The sequence below is a fragment of the Macaca mulatta genome, chromosome 8 (assembly GCF_049350105.2).
Source record: "Macaca mulatta isolate MMU2019108-1 chromosome 8, T2T-MMU8v2.0, whole genome shotgun sequence".
Lineage (NCBI taxonomy): Eukaryota > Metazoa > Chordata > Mammalia > Primates > Cercopithecidae > Macaca > Macaca mulatta.
Window position 1 is genome coordinate 14,118,572 of NC_133413.1, and position 13,276 is coordinate 14,131,847.

The window sequence follows — 13,276 nt, forward strand, 5'->3', positions numbered from 1 at the left end:
CATCGCAGCTTCTAACCAGCGTAGGCATTTGTCTGTCCCTGGGAATACAGACAGCATTCTCATAAGCAGCCCAAATCCTCCTGAACAGCTTTTTGTAGGGTGGGGCAGGGCAGGGCAGAGGGTCATTTTGACTCATAGGTACCTTTTCCACTTTCGCTGCTGATAACTGTGTTACAGATTAAAGTTTTGTTTTTGATACTGAAGAGGATTTAAGAGAGTGAGGTATTACGGCACATCTGAGTCTGCTAAAATAGAATCAAGGGGTAGTGTAGGAAAATCTCTTCTAAATTATGGATCATATATGGTGAACGTTAGAAGTCATGTGTAACTAAGTTGAAAAATCAAAACGTGGCTTGTATTTGGGTGACCCGGGTAAGTCTGGATGCCACTGCGCCTTGTGTGAACACAGGATGCTGAGGTGTAGGGATCAACAGGCTTTTTCTGGACATCTTGCGCTTCTCCCTTGGGGTAAAGTGGGGTGGCAGTAGGAGCACACAGCTGTTGGGCCCCTAATATTTGTCAGCTGTTTTACATGTGGGATTCCATTTAATGCAATCTTGGAGGTAAAATTATTTTATTGAAGATGAAGATAGAGGCTTAGACAAGTTAAGGAAATTGTTCAAGGTCACGTCATTTGTTTTTTTTTTGTTGTTGTTGTTCGTTTTTTTGTTTTTTTGGTTTTTTTTTTTTTTTGAGACAGAGTTTTGCTCTTCTTGTCCAGGCTGGAGTGCAATGGTGTGATCTCGGCTCACCATAACCTCTGCTTCCCACGTTCAAGTGATTCTCCTGCCTCAGCCTCCCGAGTAGCTGGGATGAGAGGCATGCGCCACCACACCAGGCTGATTTCATATTTTTAGTAGGGATGGGGTTTTTCCATGTTGGTTAGGCTGGTCTTGAACTCCCAACCTGTGGTGATCTGCCCAACTTGGCCTCCCAAGGTGCTGGGATTACAGGTGTGAGCCACTACGCCTGGCCAAGGCCATGTAATTTAAGTGGAAAAATGAAGTACTTGATGAACTCAGAAGTTTGACTTCAAGGCCCTTGATCTTTCCATAACACGTGGTTCCTTCCCTGGTTGGTGGGGAGTGACTGAGGAACTCAAGGAAGCTGTGTTTTGTGGAAAGAGGACCTGAGGGGTGTATGGTCTTTCCAGGCTTGGAATTGCCATGCTGGGCTTCTGAATTGTATAGCTTGGCCATATGGAGAGAAGCCCCTCATTTAAGACTTATTCTTTGGGGGAAATAAAGGAAGGCCACCCACATGAGACAGGCAGAGGCAACTTTCTCAGAGCTGCTGTGGCAATGGAGTCGACACTGTCACTTGCGTGTGGCAGAGACTGACATGGCAGTGAGTGGCGGATGAGGAGTGGGGAAGCTTCAGGATGGAAAAGAACGGCTCCCAGTGGAGGCTGTTGTGGGGGCTGGAGGCGGCTGTGCAGAAGTGGGGTGTCCTATGTGATTGGTTAGGGGCGTATTTGGCTTTCTCTGAATTATCCTAACCGGAAATAGGGGCCAAAATTAGGGTGGCTGTCAGTTTTGAGTCAAGTCCTGCCCACGTGGGACAGAGTCGTGGTTTAGTTTCTGGGTTGTTGAGAGAGCAGTCTGGCTTCCTGTCTGATGTGCTAGCCTGGCTGGCCTCCTGGCTGTTTACTGTAGATAGGGGATTGATTTCCTGGGTGGGTAGCTACAGGTTGTGGTCCGAGTTCTGTCTTTATACATATGATCAGGCATGGTCTGTTTGTATATTCAGTCCCTCATTTTTCCGGTCAGTAAAAATATCAAATGACAAATTGGATACATTGAGAACTTTTTAGATGTCTGCGTCCCCTGGAGGAAGTTTTCACGTTCACGTTTAATCAGAATGAATATAAACAATTGGGCCATTTATGTTGAAGATGTAAAATAGGAAATCTTCAACAATACTACCTCGGCGCCATTGCCTGTCTGTCCATCGTTAGGGAATGTGTTTTTATCCCCCGTCAGCTCATCGTCCACCAGTTTGTGGTTGATCCACTTCTCTATACGTCTTGTCTTGTGTGCATCTCATTGTTTGCTGGTGTTAGCTTTCCCCTTCATCAGTGTAGTTTTTTTTTTTTTTTTTTTTTTTTTGAGACGGAGTCTCGCTCTGTCGCCCAGGCTGGAGTGCAGTGGCCGGATCTCAGCTCAATGCAAGCTCCGCCTCCCGGGTTCACTCCATTCTCCTGCCTCAGCCTCCCGAGTAGCTGGGACTACAGGCGCCCGCCACCTCGCCCGGCTAGTTTTTTGTAGTTTTAGTAGAGACGGGGTTTCACTGTGTTCACCAGGATGGTCTCGATCTCCTGACCTCGTGATCCACCCGTCTCGGCCTCCCAAAGTGCTGGGATTACAGGCTTGAGCCACCGCGCCCGGCCATCAGTGTAGTTTATTTGTGTAGCCTCTGTTGGTAGGAAGTTATTTGTGGAATTTGTGAATGGAAGGTACCTTGGAGGTCTGCTAGGTCAGCCCAGTGATTTTCAAGATAAACGGAAATACAGGGAAATGTTCCAGCTTCTTTGGTGGCAAAACCAGGAATAGAAAGCAGTGTTCTTTGTGCCGCAATGTCACTGGAAGACAACTGAATGTGGGCCTAAATTGCAGATTAACTAACTTTCATGTATCTCTGCTTCTGACTCTTGTTATCAGACATTTTAAATTGACCTTAATGTATTAGCAGAAATATGAAAAGTCCTGACTTGTTTACATATAAGGTACTTCTTCGCCTACTCATTTGTTTGCTTTTTTCAACAGGATTGAAAAGACATTGTTATAAACTGAATGTTTATGTCTCCCCCAGATTCTTGTACTGGAGCCCTAACTGCCAGTGTGATGGTATTAGGGGATAGGACCTTTGAGAGGTGATTAGGGTTAGATGAGGTCATGAGCGTGGGCCCTGGTCTGACAGGATTAGTGCTCTTAGAAGAAGAGAAACCTGGCTGGGTGTGGTGGCTCACACCTGTAATCCCAGCACTTTGGGAGGCCGAGGTGGGCAGATCAGGACATCAGGAGATTGAGACCATCCTGAAACCATTTCTACTAAAAATACAAAAATTAGTTGGGTGTGGTGGCACGTGCCTGTAATCCCAGCTACTCGGGAGGCTGAGTCAGCAGAGTTGCTTGAACCAGGGAGTCAGAGGTTGCAGTGAGCTGAGATTGTGTCACTGCACTCCAGCCTGGTGACAGAGTGAGACTCTGTCTCAAAAAAAAAAAAAAAAAAAAAGAGAAAGCAGAGAGCTCCCACTTCCCTGGTGTGAGGAAACAAGAAGAAAGGTGGCTATCTGCAAGCCAGGAAGAGGTCCCTGTCCCAGAACTGAGTTGGCTGACACCTTGATCTTGGACTTCCAGCCTCCAGAGCTGTGAGAAATAAACTAATGTTTAAACCACACAGTTTTTACATTTTTTTTAATGGTATTTGCCTATAGTATTTTTATGGTGTTTTTTATGGTATTTGCCTATAGTATTATGGCCATCTGATTTGACTGATACAGAGATGGTTCCAGAATACTGTAGCCTGTATCTAAGTTGGTGATACCATGAAAATAAATGTGGTAGTTTATTCCTTTATATAAAGATAGCACTGTGAGCCCAGGGCCTTTGCTCATGTCTTAGTTGAGTCTTGTCTTCTTATAATAGCTTCCTAATTTCTCTTTTCCCCCTCTAATTTATATTATATATCTGGATTAAATCATATATGGTATGATTTTATACTTTATGTCTATACAAACTTTTAGTGATTTTATTTCGTTTTTTTTTTTTTTATTTTTGAGACACGTCCTTGCTCTGTTGCTCAGGCTGGAATGTAGCAACAGAATCACAGCTCACGGTAACCCTAAATTCCTGGGCTCAAGTGATCCTCCCGCTTCAGCCTCCTGAGTAGCTGAGATTACAGGTGTGCTATCCTGCCTAGCTAATTTTTAAATTTTTTGTAAGGACAGAGTCTTGCTATGTTGTCCAGAGTGGTTTCAAACTCCTGGCCTCAAGCAGTCCTCTCACCTCAGCCTCTCAAAGCACTGGATTACAGGCATGAGCCTCCATACCCACCCCAGTGATTTTTTGTTGTTAAGATCAAGGACGGGTTCCCTGGCTTGGCCTTCAAGGCTCATGATCTGGGCATGATATGCAAGTTGGGTTTCAGTGTTTCCGTTCCCGCCATCAGCCTTGCATTCCAACTTGTTGCCTAAGCCCTGTTCTGAAGCCCAGCCTGAGAGCGCATTTAGAATTTATACCTTCTCATTTCTTCATTTTCTTTGCCTATGTTCTTATCTCCATCTGGGACATCGTCTTCACCTGTGTTCTTATTTCTGTCTGGGACATCGTCTTTGCCTATGTTCTTATCTCCACCTGGGACATCATCTTCGCCTATGTTCTTATCTCCATCTGGGACATCATCTCCACACTTCTGCCTCTTTAAATCTTCTCCATCCTTCAAGACTTGAAATACTCACTTCCTTTACATGATCCCCGCTCTGACATCCAAGCTAGAATTAATCTTTCTTCCTTTGAACTCTGATAGTGATTAATGTTTTTCATCCTTTAATTATGCAGCAGTCCTGTGTGTTAGATATTATTATTTCCCCAGTTTTTCATAGTTACTCTGAAAATATTTACTGTAGTCATATATTTTGAATATGTAATATGAGCGACATTCAAAAGGTCCTGGAGAGTGAAAGGCAGTCCTACTCCCATCACTGCCCTGTGACCACTGTTGCCAGTTTTGTTTGTTTGTTTGCTTGTTTGTTTTTCCAAGATGGAGTCTTGCTCTGTCACCAGGCTGGCGGGATGTCAGCTCCCTGCAACCTCCACCTCCTGGGTTCAAGCGATTCTCCTGCCTCAACCTCCTGAGTAGCTGGGACTACAGGTGTGCGCCACCGTGCCCAGATTATTTTTGTATTTTTAGTAGAGACGGGGTTTCACCGTGTTGGCCAGGATGGTCTGGATATCTTGGCCTCTTGATCCACCTGCCTCAGCCTCTCAAGGTGCTGGGATTACATGTGTGAGTGACTGCACCCAGCCTATGTATCTTCTTTTTAAAACACAGATGTTGGCATAAGATAAACAGTGTTCTCCACCACTTCCCCACCGGTAAATATTTAGGTTATTCCCAACCGTTTGGATTAATCAATGCTGAGTTGTACATAATTCTTGCATATTTGCGTCAATATATTTATAGGGTGCATTGCTAGAAATGGAATTGTGGGGTCTAGGGTTCTGCGCATTTTAAATGTTGATGGGTGTTGCTCGATTCCCTTCTGTTAGGGCCATACCGTTATCTCACTGTCAATGTGTAAGGGCGCCTATTTCTATTTCCTTGCCAACAGTTTCTTCTGACATCACACACACACATAAAAATAGCCCTTTGTTCCAAAAACATGGACATTTTACCTTTCTACTTAAAGTGTGCGCACACTGACTGAAGCTCTGTGTTGCAGTGATATGTGCTTCTAGGATTGTGGCTCTGTTTTGAATTTGCTAGCCAGGCTATGGCTTTCCAGTCAGGTATTTTTTGTTTTGTTCATGTTGTTGCTGCCGTTGGGCCGGGCTAACCTGTGTGAATTTCCTTCTACTGCCCAGCTAGATTTCCTTTCCAGTGGACGGGCTTAGTGTCTCATCCGGCTGCCCTGTTTCCTGGTGATCTGGGCTGAGGGTCTAATCCGGCTACCTTGTTTCCTGGTGATCTGGGCTGAGTGGCTCCATGAGAAGTTGCACCCATCTTCTCCAGTAGTGCGTCTTTTCACAGCAAGCAAAACATTTTCACCACGTTTCTAGCGGGACAGGCACTAGCTCTTTTCTGGGCATCAGGAGACCTGGCTTTGTTCTGGTTCAAGCAGCAGCTGGTGAGTTACCAAAGACAAGTCGCATCTGGCCCCTGGTCCTTTGCTTTTTAAGTAGAATCACAGTCCGGGTGGGCATCACTGCCCTGGTCTCTATGCGGTGCTGAGTGTTGTGGGGATGATGGCTAAGTGTCCGGGTGCATTTCCACCACTAGGGGATTACAGGCCAGCCAAAGACACAGGAGGAAAGCTAACAGCCCCGGGCAGGTACACAGAACCAGAGGAGTTTGAAAGGGTGGTTCCAAGCTCCTTGGTGTGATTGATGTGATAACAATAAACATTTTATCTCTAAGTCTTGGGCCATAGGACCAAGAGAAGAGAGAGCTGGTGTTGAGTTGTAGTGAGAGGTGTGTGGTTCGTGTGCTTGCTGAGCCTGGCTGGGACTCAATTCCATTGAGTCCCATTCCATTTTACCTTCTGTTTCCACCTTTTTCGTGCTCCTGCTTGTTTCTCTAGAAAAAAATGCAATAAATTCCTTTCAAAAACTTTACAAAAGCCATAGATGCTTATTGAAAATAGTTCAAATGATTTGGAAGACAGAAAGATAGTGAGTGTTTTTCTCCTGTGTGTTTGGATGAATGTGTCTTTGGGGAGTCACTATTAACACTGGGTGTATTTCCTTCCAGATCTTTTCCAGTGTACCTACAAAGATACATGTACACATTGTAAAAAACAAAATAGTACCTGATAAACATTGAGTTCCCCTACTCCCACTCCGCATTCTACATGGACATCCTTTCATGGTGATACGTGATGGACTCCTTTTATTCGCTGTAGTACTAGGTAATAATAGCTACAGATAACTCACCTTCAGTGGGCATTTACCATGTGACAGGGTCTGTGCTCCAGGCAGGCTACATGAAGTGGGTCTTAAGGCTTTTTACAACAATGCTATGGGTGAACACAGTAATTGTTAATATTTTGCAAGTGATAGAATTGCAGTAGAGAGAAGCAAAGCTGCTTGCTCAAACTCATGGCATGATTCCTGAGAGACAGAGAGAGAACACTTTTAAAACAATTGTTGTTATAGTCAGGTGATTTAAGATCATTTCAAGAAAGAGTGCATTCAGCGAATACATTTCAGGGTCTGGTACAGTCTGGGAGCTGGTCCTGAAAATGCACTGGGCTAGAGGTAAGGGAGCGGTCCATTGGCCCTGGAACCCTAGTTCAAGGAGGGAGGTCCCGGGGAGAGGGGGCATGGAGAGGAGGTCTCTGAACAAACCTTGCAACATCCATTTCTGCTGAGTCTGGTCCGAGGTCTGGATCTTGACATGTACACTTTTCAGAGATACTTGGTTTTGATTTTTATCATGGCTCACCTGAGCAGCCATGGTTTCAAACTGCCTGGAGATGTGGTCTGGCAGGCCAGTGCTCTGCCCATCCTTCCCGCTCCTGCAGGAGGGGAGTCATCCTGGGACTAGAGGGCTTTGCCTGTAATCAGCTATCTCATAATAAGTGGATTTGATGCTGGTTTCGCTAGGTCAGGAAATTTCCCATTTGGAAGGAAAACTGATACTTGTTTTTGGGTTTTGCTGAGGAGCCACAGGCTTTAGAGCAGGGACTGGAAGTTTGTTGAGACACACGTGAGTGCACTCAAACATATTCCATGAAACGTGGAAATAAAGACAGTGTTCCAGAGAGGTCCCTGGCTTTGGGATATAAATATTTCTGTAACAGAATGGCACTGGATGTCTGCTGTATTTTTTTCTCTGCTATTTTGGCAAGTTTTACCTGGGTGTGTGTCTCCTGTACAGAAGGTATGACATCCGTTTTTGCCACCAAGGGTTTACAGCGGTTGGTCCCTCCTATGTGGGTCACTTTTGTGCCGTGGTTTCTTTGGGGAAATTGTAGGTCTCCTACCCAAAGCACATTGCCCATTTCAAGGTGCTCCTGGTTTCTGAACACCTGTGGCAGTGCCTTCCCTGTATGTGAAGCCAGCGGAGAAAGTACCCCTCCGCAGGAGGTGGGGACTGGTGATTGCCTGAGTGAGGAGGCCGGGGATGAGCCCTGGACTAGAACTTGTGACCGGCTGCTTTTCCTTCCCCTCCTCTCCCTCCTATTTTGCCACCACCCCCACTTTTTACAAATTAAGCAATTATTTTGGTTTCCTTTATTCGCTATTCCTTGCTAATCGCATGCAGAGTGAGCCTGGGACAGTGGAAAGGAAAGTTGTATTTGGCTTCAGATGATCCTACCAGCCCCGCATTGAGGGGCTTCCGCCAGGCGGCATTGTCAAGTGGCGTTGTGGAGGTTCTCCTTTCAGTCCTCAGCGTTAACCAGCAGAGGCAGGTGCTACTTATTCCTGGTTAATGTTGAGGAAGTTGAGCTCAAAGTGGCTAAGGGAATTTCCCAAAGTCACATAGGAAGTAGCAGAGTAGAACCAAACACAGATTGTCTCTGAATCAGGCAGGTCTTCCGATTCCAAAATGGACTCTTAATTTTTGGAGGTCAAAAAGCTGAACAGACACAGATATTTCTTTTTCTTTCTTTCTTTCTTTCTTTTTTTTTTTTTTTTGAGCTAGGGTTTTGCTATGCTGCCTAGGCCGGTCTAGGCTCAAGCTGTCCTCCTTCCTTAGCATTCTGAGTGCTGGGCTTACAGGTTTGTGTCACCACACCCAACAGAACAGACATTTCTTGAAGGAAGGCATACAAATGGCCAAAAAATATGTGAAAAAAATGCTCAGTATCGCTTATAATCAGAGAAATGCAAATCAAAACCGCAGTGAGGCATCATCTCATCTGTTAGGATGGGTATTATCGAAAAGACAAAAAATAACAAGTGCTGGCGAGGATATGGAGAAAAGGGAGCTCTTACACACTGTAGGGGAGTGTAAACTAGAGCAGCTGGCTGGGCGTGGGGCTCATGCTGACATCCCAGCACTTTGGGAGGCCGAGGCGGGCAGATCACCTGATGTCAGGAGTTTGAAACCAGCCTGGCCAACATAGTGAACCCCGTCTCTACTAAAAACACAAAACTTAGCTGGGAGCGGTGGATCACACCTGTAATCCCAGCACTGTTGGGCAGCTGAGGTGGGCGGGTCACTTGAGGCCAGGAGTTCAAGACCAGCCTGGCCAACGTGGTGAAACCCCATCTCTACTAAAAAATACAAAAATTTGCCAGGTGCAGTGGCGGGCGCCCGTAATCCCAGCTACTCGGGAGGCCAAGGCATGAGAACCACTGCAACCCAGGAGGCGGATGCTACAGTAAGCAAGCCAAGATTGCACCACTGTACATTATAGCTGGATAGGAATAAGTTCTAGTGTTCTATAACATAGGATGACTATAGTTAACAAGAATATATAGTTTCAGGCTGGGCGCAGGGGCTCATGCCTGTAATCCTAGCACTTTGGGAGGCTGAGGTGAGTGGATCACCTGAGGTCAGGAGTTTAAGACCAGCCTGGCCAACGTGGTAAAACCCCATGTCTACTAAAAATACAAAAATTAGCCGGGCATAGTGGTGGGTGCCTGTAACCCCTGCTCAGGAGGCCGAGGCAGGAGAATAGCTTGAACCTACAAAGCAGATGTTGCAGTGAGCTGAGATCACACCACTGCACTCCAGCCTGGGCAACAGAGCAAGACTTTGTCTCAAAAGAAAAAAATATATATATCTATATATAGATATATATATATAGTTCCAGATAATTGGAGGAAGGGTATTGAACGTTACCAAAACAAAGAAATGATAAATGTTTGAGATGGTGAATATGCTAATTACACTGATCACATACATTACATGTATTATGACATCACTATGTGTACTCTATACGTATGTACAGCACACAATTATGTGTCAATTAAAAAAGAAAAAGCTGAACTTAGATTGGAATGGCTATGAAGTAGCTAGCTTTTTCATATTTTTGATATAGACCCTAGGCATTTATTTTAAGTAAACTACCCTTGGCTTCAGAAAATGTTTAGTATTTGAATTTTAGCCTTGCATTTTATAATACAGAGAAGTAAAACTGTAGGCTTGCTTTAGATACAGTCACAGGGGTTTGCTGTGATGACTTGTTTATGTAATAAGGGGGAAATATACCTCAATTAATAGGCATACATGCTCATTTTTCTCCCTCATACACATTTTTAGTTGTTGTCCAGGCATTGTGAGACTTATGTAAACAGTATGCGATATCTTAGGTAGGAATCAGAATTTTAAGGTAAGAATACTTAGTTATATATTTTTCAAGCTTTCAAACTGGACATTTTACATGTCCATTATATAACTGTAATTAAATTTTCAAAAAAACAAACCTGTCTTTAATATGGGTGATGCGCTAGCTTTTTTTTTTTTTTTTTTTTTTTTTGAGACAGCATCTCACTTTCTCCCAGGCTGGAGTGTAGTGATGCGATCATGGCTTACTGCAGCCTCAGCCTCATAGGCTGCAGAGATCCTCCCACCTCAGCCTCCCAAGTAGCTGGGACTGCAGGTGTACAATACCATGCCCAGCTAATTTTTAAAATTTTTTGCAGAGACAGGGCCTCCCTCTGTTGCTCAGGCTGGTCTGGAATTCCTGGGTTCAAGTGATCCTCCTGCTTCATCCTCCCAACGTGTTGTGATTACAGTCATGTGCCACTGCCTGGCCCCATATAAGTGGGATGTTGACTTTAGCCTAGGAGTTCCACACCAGCCTGGGTAACATGGCTCAAGACCCTGTATCTACAAAAACTAAAAAGATTAACTGGTAACGGTGGCACCTGCCTGTGGTCCCAGCTACTCCAGGAGGCTGAGGCAGGAGAATAACTTGAGCCCAGGAGTCGAAGCTGCAGTGAGCTCTGATCTTGTCATTGCATTCCAGCCTGGGTGACAGAGTGAGACCTTGTCTCTTAAAAAGTTACTGGCTACCTGATTATTCATAGGAGAAAAACCTGAACTCTGATCTAAACCTCATACCTCGCACAAAAATTAACTCACAATGGATTATGGACTAAAATGTAAAATGCAAAATAATGATGAAAAGGGGAGCTAGAGACTGGGAGAAACTATTTGCAAACCAGATGTCTGATAAAGGACTCATATCTATAATATATTTAAAACTATCAAAATTCAACAGTGAAACCAAATCATCTACTTTGAAAATGAATAAAAGACCTGAAGAGACATTTCAGATAACATATAAGCACATGAAAATTTGCTCAACATCATGAGCCATCAGAAAAAGGCACACTAAAGCCACGTCACTATACACCTATCAGAAAGCCTAAAATAAAAAGTAGTAACAAGGCCAATGCTGGTGAGGATGCGGGGAAATGGGATCACTCACACTTGGCTGGTGGGAATGGAAGATGGCACAGCCATTGTGGAAAACAGCTTGACAGTTTCTTAAAAAACTAAATGTGCAATTGCCATAGGATGCAGCACTCACATTCATGGGCAGTTATCCCAGAGAAATGAAGACTTATGTTCACACAAAAGCCTTTATGTATCTGTTCATAGCAGCATTGTTTATGGAGGCTAGAAACTGGAAACAGCCCGGAGACTGCTCAGCAGGTGAATGGTTAAACAAACTGGTGCACCCAGGCCCCAGATACCACTCTGCAGTAGTTAATGACATCCGTGTTCATCAGTCTTTCAAACTAGAAACCACCATCATGCTTAATCCCCTTTTTTCCATCCTGGGTCTGAGTGGATTTCATTTTGCATTTCTTTCCAATGCATTTTCCCTCTGTCCTTTCTGGTTGCACCTCATGCCTCATTTGAACTGTTGTAAGAGCCACCGAATTGTTTCTCTGCCTCATCATGGAATCCTTTCCACATTTCATGCCCCGCATTGCCATTGGAACAATCTTTCCAAAACATGAACAAACTAACTTAAAAGAAATATCCCAGGTAGCCTTCCAAATAAGTATAAGCTTTCTGTTAGAAGTTTGACTTCTTGTCTATAGGGAACCCCAGGATTGTAGAGAGACAGATTTGCTGTCTGCATTTTAAGATCAGGCAGAAATCCCTGGAGGGGCCCATGTGGAACTGTGGCACAAATACTGGTTCTAGAATCAGAAGCCCTCATATCCTGGTTCTAACACTAGCTGGATGTTCTTGGGAAAGTTTTGGTTTCATAACCTCAGAAACTCCATTTCTTAAGAAATGGAGATGAGGAAGCATACTGAAGGGATCACATAAGGCTGCTGGGAGGAGTGGATGAGGGGCTTGGTGAACATGCTGTGTAATCCGTGAAGCACGTCGTATGTGTGAGCCGTGGAGCTGTGTGGATAGCGGTTCTGGAATCATTGTATGAAAACGATGGAAAGCACATTCGTAGTTCTGCCTGATGATACTGCTGGGCGCCTGTGTTGTACATGCCTGCAACATGGGTGAGGCCCGAGTCAGTACAACTCCCAGTTTGGTTTTCATGCAGTTAGAAAGGCCCGAGAGGACCCTTCCCCCCTCCAGCTGTAGGAAGGAGGCGGCTGTCTCCTGCCTATATTTGGTGGGATTGTCTGTGGCTCCTTAGGGACAGGAATGCAGGGAGTGGGGGAAGAAAGCCGGCCTGACTGCTCGCTAGTCAGCCTTCCCCCAGGGAGGAGTGGAGGGTTCATTTCATGGTAACTTGCCAAGTCTTTCTTAACCCATCTTCTCTTAGAAATGACCAGCATGACAAGTAAAAGACCCGATAGAGACAGATGGGCTGTGTGTCCCCTGCGTTTATGGCTTTGTGGCCTCAGAGCTGCCAGAACTCAATAGATTTCTGGGGAATGCTGTGTCAGCCAAGGGGCTGAAAATAGTGAGAGGAAGAAAATTCTCCCTCGCTGCTCTGGTCTGGGAGTGATTACTGAGGAGAGCGGCATGGAGAGCCCAGCCGTGGGGTCCCTCTCAAGCACGCCCTCACCGCAGTGGGAATGCGGGTCTCAACCTCCCTAGGCCTCCATGATTTTCATCTGTCACATACTCACCTCCAGCAGGGGGTCTATGGTGATGAGATGAGGGAGCATCATAGCACATGTGGCACTTATTACGCTTGCGGTGAGTGGACGCTGGCGTCAGTGGAACAGGAGACTGGGCGCTGCGTGTGGACGCACTCACGTGCTGCTGGCATGGGTGGACAGAGGAGAGAGGGACGCTCTGCCGTTCTCCTTTTGGTCTGTCACCCCCGCTGTTGTGAACAGAATCCATGAGTGTATTCTGTTGCCCCAGTCAACTTGGTAGGCTGATTGCTCAATTTTCTGCTTCCACTTTTGATTTCTTAAGAATGGGAAAAGGAATATTTCAGTTACTTTTCTGGTTGATGGCATACATTCCTTGATATCACCTTAATGCTTTTTAATTTCTATGTATTTTGGATGCCGGAGCTTGCCTGACATCTGTGTTTTTATGCCTCACCCTCTTGTGTAACTGTTGGCCACACCAGGACCAGAGAGAAGTGACCAGAGCGACTGGTAGCAGGGCTAGGACTGGTATTTCCCAGCCTTTTGCCACCCAGCAGGTTCTGTTTTCT

General features: G+C 45.2%; 1 protein-coding gene across 1 annotated transcript in view; it reads right to left on the minus strand.

The window, feature by feature from the left end:
• LOC144330568 (uncharacterized) overlaps window positions 1-12,954 on the minus strand; it is a 310,405-nt gene extending 297,451 nt beyond the window's left edge. Inside the window, exons 1-2 of the mRNA XM_077942758.1 lie at window positions 12,735-12,954; window positions 12,145-12,290 (exon numbers count right to left, since the gene is read on the minus strand). Of these exons, the coding sequence (XP_077798884.1) occupies window positions 12,145-12,290; window positions 12,735-12,954 (366 nt within the window). The remainder of the gene's footprint in view (window positions 1-12,144; window positions 12,291-12,734) is intronic.
• Between the last annotated feature and the right edge of the window lie 322 nt (window positions 12,955-13,276).